Source organism: Gopherus flavomarginatus, chromosome 1, assembly GCF_025201925.1.
Source record: "Gopherus flavomarginatus isolate rGopFla2 chromosome 1, rGopFla2.mat.asm, whole genome shotgun sequence".
Taxonomy (NCBI): Eukaryota; Metazoa; Chordata; order Testudines; family Testudinidae; genus Gopherus; species Gopherus flavomarginatus.
Window position 1 is genome coordinate 99,052,384 of NC_066617.1, and position 14,753 is coordinate 99,067,136.

Sequence of the window (14,753 nt, forward strand, 5' to 3'; positions counted from 1 at the left end):
TGTCTACAGCACTGCCTGACAGGAATGGGAATGGGAAAGAAAGGAGACATTTTATCAGTGAAAATGGAGCATTAGAGTCAGGAGAACCCTCATTTCCCTAGAAAGTCACAAAGAGGCTGCATCTTTGGGCTGTGGACGGGCAAACATTGTAGTTCTTTTCTCCCCTTTCTGAACTCACAAAAGCTCTGAACTGGAATCAACAGGCAGCTCTAAAGGAAGTAGAGGCCTGGCTAAAGCTCTCTTGGTTGAAAAGGCAGAGTTTACCCATTACTGTGCTAGAATGCCTTGGGAACTAATAAGCCCTTCAAATTGTGCCTCCCCCTCCCCCACAGCCTCATGCAAAGACACACATCCATGGATACATTAAACACCCCATCCTCTATGCAAGTCCCTCCCCAACAAAGCATTCATCATACAAATACACACTTATGCAAATCTGCATGTAAATACATACATGCATGTATCATACATACATTATTATTATATTTCTGAGCACTCCCAAAGTATGCAAGGCACTTTGCAGAAACAAGTAAAGGCACAGACCCTGCCCTGAGAAGCCTACAGTCTGAATTCAGACCTGACACAACAAGTTAAGGCATGTGCACATCTTGCTGGTTCTATTAAATTAGGTTAGAGATATCCATCTGTGCACCAGAGAGACATCTTAATGCAAACATGTCATCTTATTCCTGGAGCATACATACATCCACGCATATATACACCATGCAATTACCCACTCAACTATCGCCCACTCCCACACACATAGATTGCTTAGAAGAAAACACGCCATGGGAACTGGGATCAGGTGACAAGTTTGATCCATTGAACCCATGTGATGAGGGCAGCTTTTGTATTTCCCCAAATGGAAACCAAGCTCTCTTTTCCATTCCAACCCTGGAGCTGTTTTTCCTGCCAGGGGAAATGTGGTCGAGGGGAAGGAATTCTCCCTGATCCTCGGGCCTCTGCACTGTCATTTGTCAGTATCTGACTCCACAAAGGAGTGAGGGAGGCAAAAGGCCCCTAATATTCCCCCGCACATAACTGCAACTGCACCAGAACATACCCAGTGGGAGGATGACAAACAAGCGGGTTGAATCCTCCACCCCAAAACATCATCTCCTGCTTTGCATCATTTCTCTCTTCCTCATTTTGGTCTCTCCCTGTGTGGGCACGGAGGAGGGGATGGACGTAAAGCAGGGTATGAGGTATCCTTTACTCCTCGTGGCTCTCTCTTCTCTTACCCAGACCACAAAAGGGAAGCAGTTGGTGCTGTGGGCTGCTCAGCGGTTGTGTTTGTTTGAGCAAGCGAGTATATTTCCACCTTGCGCACTAAACGTGGAACATCATCTATGTTGGCAGGGAGGGAAAAAAAGAAATGTGCCCATTTCTATGCATTGTGAGAGGTGTATTCATGCACATGCACACCAACACGCGTGCGTTCGCGCACACACACAGTGTTTGGGCACTGCTTTAATACTGTCTGGTGATGTCAGAACTCCATAATGCTGGCCCCCAGCAGTAGGTTTTTTTGGAGGGACTGTGATGGCATTTCTCACCTCCCTCACCAGGCTGAAGATGGCGCCTGCCTGAGAGGACACACTCCTGCCTCCATTCAGCACCCTGACGGAGTTTCCCTACCCAAACCCACATTCACAGCCCTGTCACTGTCCCCCTCTCCACCAACCTGCAGAAGTTCCTGAAACTCTTAACTGACTGCTTAACGGCAAGTACTGTAAGAGCAGCATGCATGGTGATTCCTCACTGCCTGTAAAGGAAGGAACTACTTGATCCTGAACTCCTATCTTTCTCAACAATGTCAGGGGAAAGGTCACTAGAAACACTGGCTTTGCACCTGATTCGGAAAGATCTGAGCTGTAAAGTGCAGTCCTTTTGGTCCCTCCACTTCTACAATCACACCCATCTTTAAGGCCTGGGAGCCCTTCCAAGGGGCGTGTGGAAGTGGGAAGGTATTTGCCAGTTGGGAAGCAAGGATGCTAACCTATATGCATTTTCTGTGTGGGTCATCATAATTGCCATGCAACCTTTGCGGAGATGGGCTAAACCAAGCGTGGCTTTGGTTTTTGTAAATTTCCATTGGCTGGGCCTGCGCATTTTGGAGTCCATCTCCCAAAGAATGAGGTGGGGCTGTTAAACAGTCCTAGTTTCGGCCAATCTCTAATTTACATCTTCATGGTGTGAAGGCGTAAGCCTCTTATACTGTCCTGCACATGTGAGGCTCTTGCGGGAGTGAAACAGTGCAGCCATGGCAGTGAATTTCAGGATGGGTCACGTGTCTGGGGTAAGCCCGTGGAAATGACAAGGTGATCAGCGTGGGTCTATCTCTCCCCATCAGCTGATGTGTAGGCCGGGAGAGAATGACTGTCTCTTACGGTATTTCCGACACTATTTATACATGTTGTGCTGATGGGCAAATTTTTCCATTACTTTGCCCAGAGGCTGCTGTTACTTGGGGGCTGGGGACTGTATGCCTCCTCTTCATGTCAGGAGATGGGTGGGTGAGACTGGTGCTAGCAGATGGTTAGAACATAGAGGGCGAGACTGTGTCACTGGAATCAAGTTAGCAAAGACTGAATGGGATGTTTTAGGGAGCAGAACCTAAACAATATTTTTGTGCTCACGTGGAATGGATTCTGGGAGAGATGAAGGGATTTTCCCTGACTTGTGAGAGAGCAGAATTGGTTCCTGGGGGACGAGCGGAAGGATTCCTGAGAGGTTACCCATAGCTGGGCGTGGCACTGGAAGGGTTAAATGCATCTGCCCAGCCAAGGAACCAACAGCCCCTGGGGTTAAGTCAGAATGAGTCTTTTGCCAGGCTCTGCTGGGACTCGCCCATCTTACACCACGCTGAGGAATGTCACAGTGTCTCCCCTCTCCATCCCCAATCTGAGTTTGAGGTAAAGAGAAACTTCTTCTTTTCGTACCTTGCTCTCTTCATCCTTCATGCACCCACCATGGTATAATGACATAGTGGCTATCAACCCATCCCTGGCACTGTGACCCCTCTGTTCTGATCAGCAATGAGGTGGCTGGGGAGTTTCATAACCTACCCCCTTTCCCAGGGAGAAGGGCAGAGAGCTCAGCGCCTTTCTGCATTTTCCTCCTGCAAATTGGAGGGTCTCCCCTTCCATCCTCTCTCCTGTGCCATTTATGTGGCACTACCCGGATATACAGAATCACAGCCTAAAAAGGAGGGGAGGAATTTCTTTCTCCAAGCCCCAAGGGTCTTTCTCAATCCCTTCCTCTCAGTTTCACAATCTTTGCTCCCTCGGGGCCATGCATTTGCTGTGCTATTAAATGAGGAGGAATGAGCTGAAATCTGTTGGAATCCATGAATAGCCATAGGGATCACTGCAGAATGGCAGCGCATGCTTCATTCACTGCCCTTGCAGAGACTGATCACACTTTTCAGCACTCCCAGCTCCTGACGGCCCAGGGAATAGGACCTGGAAACTAACCTGAGTTTTCCACATAGCCCAGCGTACATATTTCTAACCCCAGAGCAGTGAACTGGCCTCTGCAGCACTCCCTCTTCCCTCCCCACCCCAACACGGGTTGGCTCCATGCTAGATTGCCCTACTCAGTGTACATGTCCACAAGTGCAGGGGATGGGGAGAGTCACAAAAAGTCACGAAAGCTTATGCCCAAATACATTTGTTAGTCTCTAAGGTGCCACAAAGACTCCTCTTGTTTTTTTTCTTTTTTTTACAGTGAGTTAATGCATTTGGGTTTCCCCCTTGGCATCTTAGGGTTCAAATCTTACCATAGCAGAGGGCCAAGGACTGAAATAGATCTGGGCTCCCGGTCAGGACTGAGGGGCATGGGCAGAGCTGTCAGGGGGTCTCAGATTGAAATAACAGAGGTGACTGTAGGCCAGGACTGAGCTATACGTAGAACATTAGCAGAGCTGCACGTGGATTCGTTTTGCATCAGCCAAGGCTGCTGACATCTGAAAGTAGGGAGGAAAATCTGACACATAATAGAGACGTGCTTAGAACTTACCAGCACATAAAGATCACACTGTTCTGCCTCAACACAGGGCAGGCAAAGCTGCCACTGACGAGACCCCACTGGCTTGCCCAGCACTGTACATCTCTTGCTTTCATGAGCACCAAAATCATGTGACAATGTTAAACAATCAAAGAAGCGTGCTTGCATGTATGCATCCGTCAGTGTGTGTCTGTCTGCAAGTCTCCAGCGTAATGGCTGTGCATGCAAGTACAGAACCTGGGGAAGGGGGGAACTCAGGGTGGGAGCAGAGAGAGGAACAAAATCATTGGGGTAGGAATTCCAGGGCCTTGCAGCAGCACAAGGCCAGGCCTCAGGCACTTGACAGCCAGCCAGGACTCTATCAAGACAAGAGAGTTCTTTGATCTACCACAAAGCTAAAAGGAGATCATTAACCTGCTCTAGACTAATAACGCCCGCAACCTCCCCCCCTTGCTGCAATTGCAGGAAAATCCCTGGCTGCTCTGGTTGGCCCGTGGGGAGACTCCACCCCCCACTGCCATTCCACCCTCCTCCCAGCCATATCACAGGATCAGGTGTCGGTGTTTGCTGGTAATTGCTGCATTGTGTGCCTTCCCTTCTTAGCTTCTAACACTCACTCACTCACCCTTGCCCGTCACCCCAAGTGTCCCTCCGTAATCCGGGTGTGCAGTATCCTACTGGCAGAACTTCCTCAGCCCGAGCTCTGTGATATGGGGATGCTAGGGCACTTTAGGTGAGCATTCCCCTCGCACAGAACCAACTCAGAGAGGTGGGGAGAGCATAACAAGCCTCACAACCAGGCATAGTCTCTCACAGGTCCCTCTCAGACTTGGCTTTGTGACAGGGAAGAAAGTAAGAAACTTCACAGCCCAGACATGCAGTCCCCACTGCCAGAGGTGCTTCAGAGATACAGGTAGAGAATAATGAGGCCTACAGCCTGGGCATGCTGACATGCTTTAGTCAAACTGATAGCATCTGCAACAGGAAAAACTTGGCACCTAAAATTCCTTGTGATCAGGGAGTGGAGCTAATTCCTGTAATCCGGTCCCCAGTGAGTGGGCCTGCTTTTGCAATCCCTCTGCAGAGCACTGATCCATAAATGCTCCTCCAGTTTTCTCTCCTCCTCCTCCTCCTCCCTAGTTAGCAAGGTCGCATCTCTCCTCTTCCCACTAATTCCACCAAAGTCGTGCAGTCGTGTAGCAGCTGCCTGCTGACCCCAGCAAGTGCCAGAGAGTTTAAAATGAAGTCTAATTGCCTACATGTATTAAGTATCAGGAAGGACCAGAGTCATCTGTACAGTGCAACATTCATCCACAGATGCATTTCTTGACAGGTGAAAACATTAAAAATCAGTTCTGATCTCAGGTTACATATACTTGGACTCACAAACAATCCATTTTCTACTATAAACCCCAGTGTATGTGATACAGAAATAGTAACATACAGGAGGAATACAGAGCCTTTCACGTCCAGGTCACTGGTTCCAACTAGGGTGACCATCTATCCCGAATTGCAGTCCTGAAATGCAGAGTTCAAGTCCTGGTTGTGGGTTGAATGACTCCAGGACAGCATTTGTCCTGGATTCCCTGCAGCGCCACTCTGCACCTGCCCAAGGCTTGGAGGCAGCACCAGCCTCTTCATGGTGTGTGGGAGGGAGAGGGGGCTGAGGTGGGCCTTGGCCCTCCCTCACCACAAGATCCCTCCCCCTGCTCCTCCTCTTCCCCCTGAGGCCTTGCCCCCTGGCCAGGCCAGAAGCTGGAATCGGGCCATGGTAAGAGCTGCTCAGGGACCCCCAGCCACTGTGGGGAATATCCAGACCCTCCACCTGCCTGGGGTGGCGTGCCCCAGGGGACAGGGGCATGGGCTGGAGACTGTTCTCGGGCACCCTCGTATCCCGCCGAGGGCATGTGCAGGGTCTGGGGCTCCTCACAGTGTCCCGGGCTCCTTGGGCAGCTCTTACCACTGCCCAGTTCCAGCTTCTGACCTGCCTGGCCAGGGGGCAGGGCCTCAGGAGGGGAGAAGAGGAGGATCAGGGGGTGGGAGCTCAGGGAAGGAGGAGGGACGGGGCAGGGCCAAAGAGGGGGGCAGAGATCCTGCATGTGTCCTGCTTTTGCCTTTTGAAAAGATGGTCACCCTAGTTCCAACCCAGATCCAGCTTGGTAATTATCAGAAGTCATCATCATATGACAGCTGTTTGGTGGCCCCTGAATGACATGGGTTTATGGCCTCTCAGCTGTGTATCCTGTGGGAAGATGCCTACATCACAAAAAACACCACGAAAACTGGCATTAGCTGGCTCCCTTATTGGCAGCCTCAGCAGGGAGTCCAAGGATTTAGTGGACTGGGAAATTGCACTTCTCTTCTCATCCTTAAAAATGGTCCCTAAAGGTCAGATCTGAAGCTCATTGGTAACAGGGAAGGGGGAACAGTCATGTGGGGTGAAACGTGCATTGCCATTGCCTGTGTGGTACCTGCTCTGTGGATAAACAGAGGAGTCACTGTCTCTAGAGTCATCAATCTGGCACTTTTCCCCAGCACTAAACTGAAATGAAATGTTATACCCTGAAAGCAATTGAGCAAAGAATAACCTCGGTAAGAGAGCATTCACCAGAGCCCAGGTACATGCATCTCACTAATAATCACAAAACATTAAAAAAACCTACATTTCATAAACACATGGGGCCAAATTCTCCTCTCAGTTACAATGGGGCAGCCCACTGAGGGACACCGGGCAGGGGCTCAGCTACCACCCACTGCACAACAACCCAATTAGGCAAGCTGCTGAAAGGCCAACTTTTCACACATGAGTACTCCAGAATAAAGAAAGCATGGAGCAAACCAAACAGTTGGGTAATACTTTTCTCTGTTTCTGTTCCTATTATTTTGGAAATGTGTTTTAGTAAGTACTTGCTTTCCCATGCCTCTACTCTGTAGTCCTGCAGGGCAATCACAGGGACCAATTCAGAGTTGGTGTAGGTGGCTGAGATTTCACTGAGCGCAATGGAATTGCACTCGCTTACACGAGCTCTGAATCTGACCTGTAACTTGGTGTTTGTAATGTCAGCATTCAAGGTTTATGACACTGAAATCCAATGGTTATGACATCACAGCCCAACAGCATGGAAATAACTGTGATGTCATACTGCAGAGTTTGTGACTTTACTGCTGGATCAAACAGGAGTAGCAAATTGGTCTGTGAAAGAGGAGTCAGTCTCCCTTTCCACTCCTCTTTTTTTAACAGTGCCCAGATGTGCACATAATTGGCCAATGGGATTTAAAAACACACAAAACCTGCAGAACATCTGATAGATCATGTGAGTGAGTTTCATAACAGAGGGAAATATTGGGAAGGTTTTCTCTGATATTTTTAAAACTACTCTGGTACTGTATGCACCAGGACTGCCAGCCACCTGGTGATGTCACACAATCTATCCCTTTATAATGAAACTTCCCTGACTGTTGGCAAAGTATTTAGGGTTCTTCAGTGTGTAATGTTATTGCAGACTTCATTCCGCAGACCACTTTGCAAGAGGCAGAGTTTCTCTCACTTCCCTCCTCTCAGATTTCCCATCCCATACTTTCATGGCAGCTTTTCTCTCTCCATTTGGCTGGTTCCCTACCTCTCCCTCCCACTGCCACCTTCCCCTTCCTCACCGTAATTAGAGCTGTTTGTGCAGGATTGGCATTCAATACCTGTGTAACACTTGTTTCCTACTTTGTTATTGTCTGGTAGGGGGACCCCATCCCAGAAGACATTTACAAGATAATGAGTGACAGCTCGGTGCGCTCCAGGAGTGACCTCCAGCGTGCCCTGCAGATAGACTCCGTAGGTAAATCTCCTCTACACCAAACACTCCTCTTCCTTCCTTAAATCTCATGGTGGGAGTACCTTTTTTTTTCCAGCAGGTACACTGGCAAGGCATATTCACTCTAAATATAGAAACATGTTAGTCTCTAGGTGCCAGTCTATCAAGCTATACTGCAAAACTCAGTTACAATAGGGCTGGGTGCTGGGGAGATTTAAATAGCCTGGTGCATGGAATGAGGAGCATGAGAAAAACCCAAGCAAGCTTCTGAGCTAGGAGATGCCCAGAGAGGTGGTTGGAGTGGAACATGAGTAGATTAAGAGGCGCACAAGCGGGTGAGTGAACTAGCTCATGGGCTGATGCAAAGACACACAGGTGACTGAATGAAGTGGGCTTTGAGGAGACGCACAAGTGGATGAATAGACTGATCCATGGGAAGACAAAAAGACAGACTAGTGGGCGGTTGGGAGTGGGCCAGGTGAGCTGATAGCACTCATGTAGGAGGAGGTGGGAATATGTGCAGGGAGAGGGGGGATGAGAGAGCTGGTCCCCAAGTAGAATAGATAGGGAGTGGCACAGGCAGGTGTGTGGACTGGTTCCCAGGTAGACCCTTCTATGAGATGATAGAAAAGTGAAGAAGGACGTAGGATTGTGTCAGGCTGACTAAGCTGGTGGTGGGGTTGGAATTGCTTTGTCATTTTCTGTGGGTAATAGCTCAGAGTTTGCAGTGCATGGGAACCCCTGGCCAGGACTGAAGTCACAGAGCAGCAGCAGCAGCAACCCAAGGAGCAAAGTGTGGAGAGATTGGCACGTGTGGGAATGGGACCACGTGTCACGGTCGCCAGGCTGGATCAGGAATTTATTTATAAACGGTCTCTTCAGAGTGAATTCCATTCTATTCTAACCTCTGCTCCCACCCGTCCCCCTCCACCCCCCTCTCCTTCTCTCTTGTGTTTTGTCTGTTTGTAGCTTTGTAATCCTTGCCGAGACACTATCTATGGGGGAACAGAATTTCCTGCTTTTGTTTCCTATGCCAGTCGGACCACTGGCACATTCTCAAAAGCATTCCCGCTCCCTTTCAAAATGGCCTGGGAGGGGACGGGGAAGGGGGGAGAGAACCAGCTGTGGGCTGCTATTGTTTTCCTTAAAAAGAGGCGACAAGGTCCTCCTCCCCCAGTTCTTCATCTGAGTCCATGAGCCACACAATGGGGCAGCTTCCAAAATTAGCAGCACTGCCTTTTGCAAGCTTGGGTCCCCACCCATTAGCAGCAGCAGCAGCAATGGCCTATCAAGAAGAAGGGGAGGAGGAGGGGGGCCTCAGTTTTCAATAGAAGATTTGTTTCAAGTCAACAGTGTTGCTATTTTTTTCTCATCAACTCAACCTTTATGCAAAAGGCAACCCCTACCCTGGCCTGATAAAATTTCAGAGAATGCAAGATGGAGGAGGGGAGAGGGAGAGACAGAGAAGATGTGTGCAGTCTGTCATATCCTATAGTTTACGTAAGGGATACACTTCTGTTCCAGTGACTACCCTACTCATATACTTAAGAAATGAAACAGGAATCTCTTGGGAGACCAGGGGTTTGGGAATAGGCTATGGAGCCTTTCAAGCCCAGGTCATTGGTTCCACGCTAAACCCAGATTAGGGAAGACTGGATGACACAGGGGATCACATATGGGATTGAAAGCTTTCATACCCAAATTACAGATTCCAATCTGTCCTCAAGTAGTTAGTGATTGCATGTCATTCCTGTTTGCTGGCCTATGTGAAATCAGCTTGGTGCTGTCACCGCAGGCTGGCAGCCAGGTGTTCACAATATCCACGGATGCTGCCTTGTTAACGTGTGGACTGAACAGAGACCAAATGCTCCTCTCACCCCTAAAAAGTGGCCTTCCCAAGGCAGGGGTGAAGTGCATTATGGGGAGTGATAGGTGTGGGAAGTTTGCTCTGCTGTTGTGCCTGATAAACAGAGATCTTCAATCCAGTGCCCTGTCCCAGTCCTGAATTCACTTTAATACAGTAACTCCCTGGAGGCTGATGTCCATTCTGCCTCCCATTGCAGCTACACCAGGCCACAGAAGGAGAGAGCTGCCACTGGGTGGGAGCTGTCTCTGAACACTGCTCTAGTCTGGGGCTCAGGAGGGGCCACTTACTAGAGAAACTCATAGAGACTATGAGAATTTCTTTGTTCAGCAGTTCCTATGGGAAAGCGGTGGGATGGGAACACTGGGAACTGGGCTGACTGCTACCAGTCCTCCTCCCTTCCCCCCCAACCACCCCCAGCACCTGAGTTTTAACTGAGAGTAGTAGAGGGGAAGAGTTATTTTGAACTCATTTTTCTATTCTCCTGCCAAAAAATTGACTACTTCCAATGAACGCAGTGGGTTAGGAGAGAGAACGCAAGTACCCCACTGCCACGTCATCTAATACCCCTGCATCCTGACCTCCTGCCCCCCTGCCATTCTATCCTGGGTCCTCCACTCTGCTCTGCCATTGCCCCCTCAGTCCTGCTCCATAGCACCCTTTTTTATTCCAGTCTGCACTACACCTCAGTTTTCACCCACAGCAGCTCCTGCTAATCCAGCCTTGCTCCTCACCCTCCACTCCTGCTCAGCTGATTCACCTGCATTTTGACTTGCAATTCCCTCTGCTATACCACATACATTCCAAATAGCTCCGCTAAAGTGCATCTCACTTTTGCCCTAGAGTATCTTCTGCAAATTCAGTCCTGGGCCTCTCTTTAACAAGATATGCTGGTTACTGTGACTGGAGCAGTATGAGGAGGTGAACAGACGCAGAGTCTCCTCGCACTCATTGCACTTGTGACTTGAGCTGGGACTTCAACCTAAAACTCTGGACGGGACATGCTAGTGCAGTAACGAGACTGATGAATCACCCAAATACTGCCTCCTCTGTCACTTGATTCCCACACCATTGCCCCACTTTTTTACCTCATTGTCTTATTTGGCTATGCCCTTCTCTTGCAGAAGAGGATGGCTCCAATTTGGACCTGAACTCAACCCGAGCCCATCCTGGTCAAAACTTGCCTCGAGGGAGACGAAGTCTAGGTGAGTGATAGACTCAGACCTAACTTCTGTGCAGGAGTTTCCGTGTAAGTGGGAGATTAGGTATACAGATACATGGGTCTGTACAGACTGCATCTGTGTCCACCATGAGTGTATGAATGTGCCCGTGCATGGTTAAGTGTGTGTCACTATGAGTGTGTGCATTTAGCCATGTGTGTTTCTGTTAGGGAGTCTGTCTCTGCCTCTGTGCTACCAAATGTAGTCTCCTTCTTTCAGCATTGCTGTAACTGCCCCAGCACCAGGGGCAGTGCAGACAGCAGGGTGCAGGCATTTCCAGCACTGTGTCCTGAGGCCCTCCTCTGGCTGGGGCTTCGGACTTGGTGCTGGCAATGCCTGAGCCCTGTCTGCATTAGCATTCATTTCATAGCTCGTACCAGTGCTGGAAAACAAGCGCTAGATATGCTATTGTAGACACGTCTTGTGTCAGTCAGTGACTAACACTGTGTTTCTGCCAAGTGTGATACTGCCCTAAGCAAACGCAGAGACTGCTATTAATTGTTAAGTATTGAAATTAGCTGAAATAATTCAACAGAGCAAAAGGATAATGGACCAGGCCTGGTGCCCTAGCAATTGTTATTTGCACTTTTTGATTCCCAGTCCCATCCTCGAGCTCCACAGGGCCTGAAAGTGTTGCAGAGGCCAAGCATTTAGCACCTGAAGTGGAGGAGCTGGTGTTCAGAAGCAGGAGACATCATTCTGCAGCAAATCACTCTGTCTCGTTACGCAGCGGCACTGACTAGCCCCTGTCCTTTCTGGCCAGAGATGTTAGCTGAAGTTATCATTATTTATTATTTACCATCAGGATGCTTGGCCCTTTGAAGGAGACAGTGAGTGGCATTGAGTGGGTGTAGGATGGGGAAAGAATATATATCTGTAGCTGCAGGAGAGTGTGACCCTTTGTCAGATAACATAGTGGGGTTGCATCAGGTTTCTGGGAGTAGCCTGTGATGCCTATTTCACCATTTTTCTCTTGGGTCCCTCTATTTGCAGTGGTAGATGCTGAGCCAGCAGTACTCGCAGAGTGCAAGACACGGACGGAGGTCTTTGAAATCTCCCGGAGCATGGTAGATTCCACCAATGCCAACTTTGTGGTGTGGCCGCCGTGTGTGGAGGTGCAGCGGTGCTCTGGGTGCTGCAACAACCGCAATGTGCAGTGTCGCCCCACGCTGGTCCGTGTGCGGCATGTCCAGGTACACAAGAATCCTCTATCCTCTCCCTCCCCCTTGCTTCCTTCTCTCATGGCCCCTCCACTAAAAACACAAACATACTAGGGGGACTGCCTGTGGTCATACAAGTGAGGGGCTAACTGTGCTGGCCTCTCCATCACCGCCCTGACAATGCACCTCAGCCCAAACACGCGAACTGAGACAGCATCCCCTCCTCCTCTCCTTGCCCCTCTGTGATCTTCCTTCCTAGCCCTGCTGTAAACAGACACCTGATAGCTGACCTCTTGCTCTGATCATGCTAGCTCGTCAGTTAATAGTGATCTCCGTGCTTCCTCCCAGACAGCTCATTTAAAAATATAATCCTCCCCCGCAAACCTTCTGCCTGACCTGTGAGAGATTCCCTCAGGCCCTGGGCAGGCCGGGGTGTGTGTGTGTGCACACTCACACAGTCTGCTTTATCAGGAAATTCCTTTTTCAGAAAAGCCACTCTGAATGAGGGAGAAATAAGAGAGAGTGAGAGAAATAGGAGTTGTTTTTGTGGAAAAAGCAAAGGTCAGGGCAAAAGTCAGCCAGGAAAAGTGACCCGGAAATGACTTCTCTGAGGTCTCTGTATTGTGTGGTTGGAAATGTTTGTCTAGTGAGCAGCGTGTGGTCTGAAGCGTGTGGAGTGGTGCTTTCAAGGAAAGATAAATAGCCAGTAGGTTTGATCAGTGGTTGAGTGATGTTGCCAGGGCCATTGCATTGGGAGCATTTCAGTTCCAGACTCAAAGCAGTGATAGCATTAATAGCCTGCAGACCTCTGCAGGGAATGTGGTTTTGTTAGATAAGCTAAACTAGTTCAGGCCTGGTCAGTATTTGAATGGGAAACCACCAACGAAAACTCAGAGACTGTAGGATATGCTGCTGGAGATCTAGTAAGAGGTGCTCTTCCCTCTGAGGGTACGGCTACACTGCAGCTGGGAGGTGTAAGTCCCAGTGTAGATAGACATACAGTCCCTAGCTCTGATTGAACTAGTGATCTAAAAATAATAGCCCGGCTGCAGCAGCTCGGGCTAGCTGCTTAAGTACAATCTCATCCAAGAGCCTAGGTACGTACTCTTGCTCTTTTTAGCGCACGAGCTCCATCAGAGCTAGCGTGTGTACATCTGCTTCAGCTGAATCAGTGATGCAAGGGCTGCAGAATGGTTCTCGGGAGCATTGTGTTGCCAGACATGCTGCCTTTCACATGAGATGAGAGCCCCGTGCCACTGTTAGTCATTAAAAATCATGAGACAAATTCAGACATGGCTCCACTGAAGTTAGTAGAGTCGTGCTTGTTTGCATGAGGTCTGAATTTCTCCTCTCTGCCATGTTGTTTTTTGCACAGTAAGGGTTTTAACTCCAATATCTCAATTCAGTTAATTACATTCTGCCTACCCCAAAACTTCCTCTGTCAAATCTATCAGACCCAGCATTGTTCTGTATTTCTTTTCCCAGTTGTGTAATGTTTTTGGGCACTGTTCATGTTTCATGCAAGAAGCAGCTGTAAGTCAGGATTGGGTGAAGTGATTCTCTATGTACAAAGTCAAAGTCAGAGCTGCCTGGCTATATGCTACTCCACTGAAATCAGTGAAAGTTGCACCAAACTGTACCAGGCCTGGGTTTGATCCGTGGATTTTAAAATGCATTTGGACCCTTTGGGAAGAAGGGCGATAGAGAAATAAAGGTAGTATTCATGTTGATGTAGTGGTAGTTGTAGCTGTATTTATATTTTAGATGGGTTTGTTTTTATTCTCGCCCAATAGGTAAACAAGATAGAATTTGTCCAGAAGAAGCCAAACTTTAAAAAAGCCATTGTGCCCTTAGAGGATCACCTGGAATGTCGATGTGAGGCACTGTCATCTCAGCCCTCTGGTCGCGGTCGGCCAGGTTCACGTGAACACAGAGGTAAGGCTGCTGGTACTAGGGAAAGAGAGAGGGAAATGCTGCAAGATGAGACAGAGGGCCAGAGCCTCAGCTGCTGTGAATCAGCACAGCACTGGTGAAGTCCAGGGAGCTTTGCTGATTTCCAGTGGCTGAAGATTTTGCCTAGAGTATTGCTTGCGAGAGAGGCAAAAATAGGGGAAAATAGAGGAAGGGAAGAGGGTGAGAAAGAGAAAAGAATGAGGAAGAGGGAAAGAGCAGAGAGGAAAAGGAGAGTGGAGAAATGAATGAAGTGAGGAAGAACGGAGGGGAAGGAAGAAGAGGGTCTTCGGCTCTCTTGCTGTAGAGATGGTGGGGAGGGAGTGGTATTTCCAGCTGTCTCAGCTGCTGCTCATGGCATCATACACTCCCATCTCTGTTTTGGCAGGTAAGTCAGCATCGATCACTGCAGCCCCTGTTTCGGTGAGACAACGAGCGCGCCAGCTGCCAGCGCGAAAGAGAAAACATCGGAAGTTCAAGCATGTCCACGATAAGAAAGTGCTGAAAGAAATCCTCACAGCATAGAGGTGTTGGCTGGGGACAGAGTGCAAGGCAGGTAATAGCAACAACTGCCACAGGAGGGGGGACACTTTGGGAAGTGAGCCAGTCTGCTCTCCTAGTCATGAGAAATCTCCTTCCCACACACAAGCGTTGCCTATGCACTTCAACTGCTACCCACTGCACCTGCTACTTCAGCCCTGGGCCTCATACACAGTTCTGCCCAGGCAGCTCAGTTCTGCAGCTC

At 49.1% G+C, this 14,753-nt stretch overlaps 1 protein-coding gene and 1 long non-coding RNA gene across 2 annotated transcripts in view; one reads left to right on the top strand and one right to left on the bottom strand.

The window, feature by feature from the left end:
• The window catches only part of LOC127031071 (uncharacterized), a 94,515-nt gene that overhangs the window by 33,006 nt on the left and 46,756 nt on the right, over positions 1–14,753 (bottom strand). The gene's annotated exons all lie outside the window — the stretch shown is intronic.
• The window catches only part of PDGFB (platelet derived growth factor subunit B), a 29,760-nt gene that overhangs the window by 11,604 nt on the left and 3,403 nt on the right, over positions 1–14,753 (top strand). The window contains exons 3-7 of the mRNA XM_050917640.1: positions 7,742–7,838; positions 10,803–10,883; positions 11,892–12,091; positions 13,852–13,993; positions 14,397–14,564. Coding sequence (XP_050773597.1) covers positions 7,742–7,838; positions 10,803–10,883; positions 11,892–12,091; positions 13,852–13,993; positions 14,397–14,533 — 657 coding nt within the window. The 3' untranslated portion in view covers positions 14,534–14,564. The remainder of the gene's footprint in view (positions 1–7,741; positions 7,839–10,802; positions 10,884–11,891; positions 12,092–13,851; positions 13,994–14,396; positions 14,565–14,753) is intronic.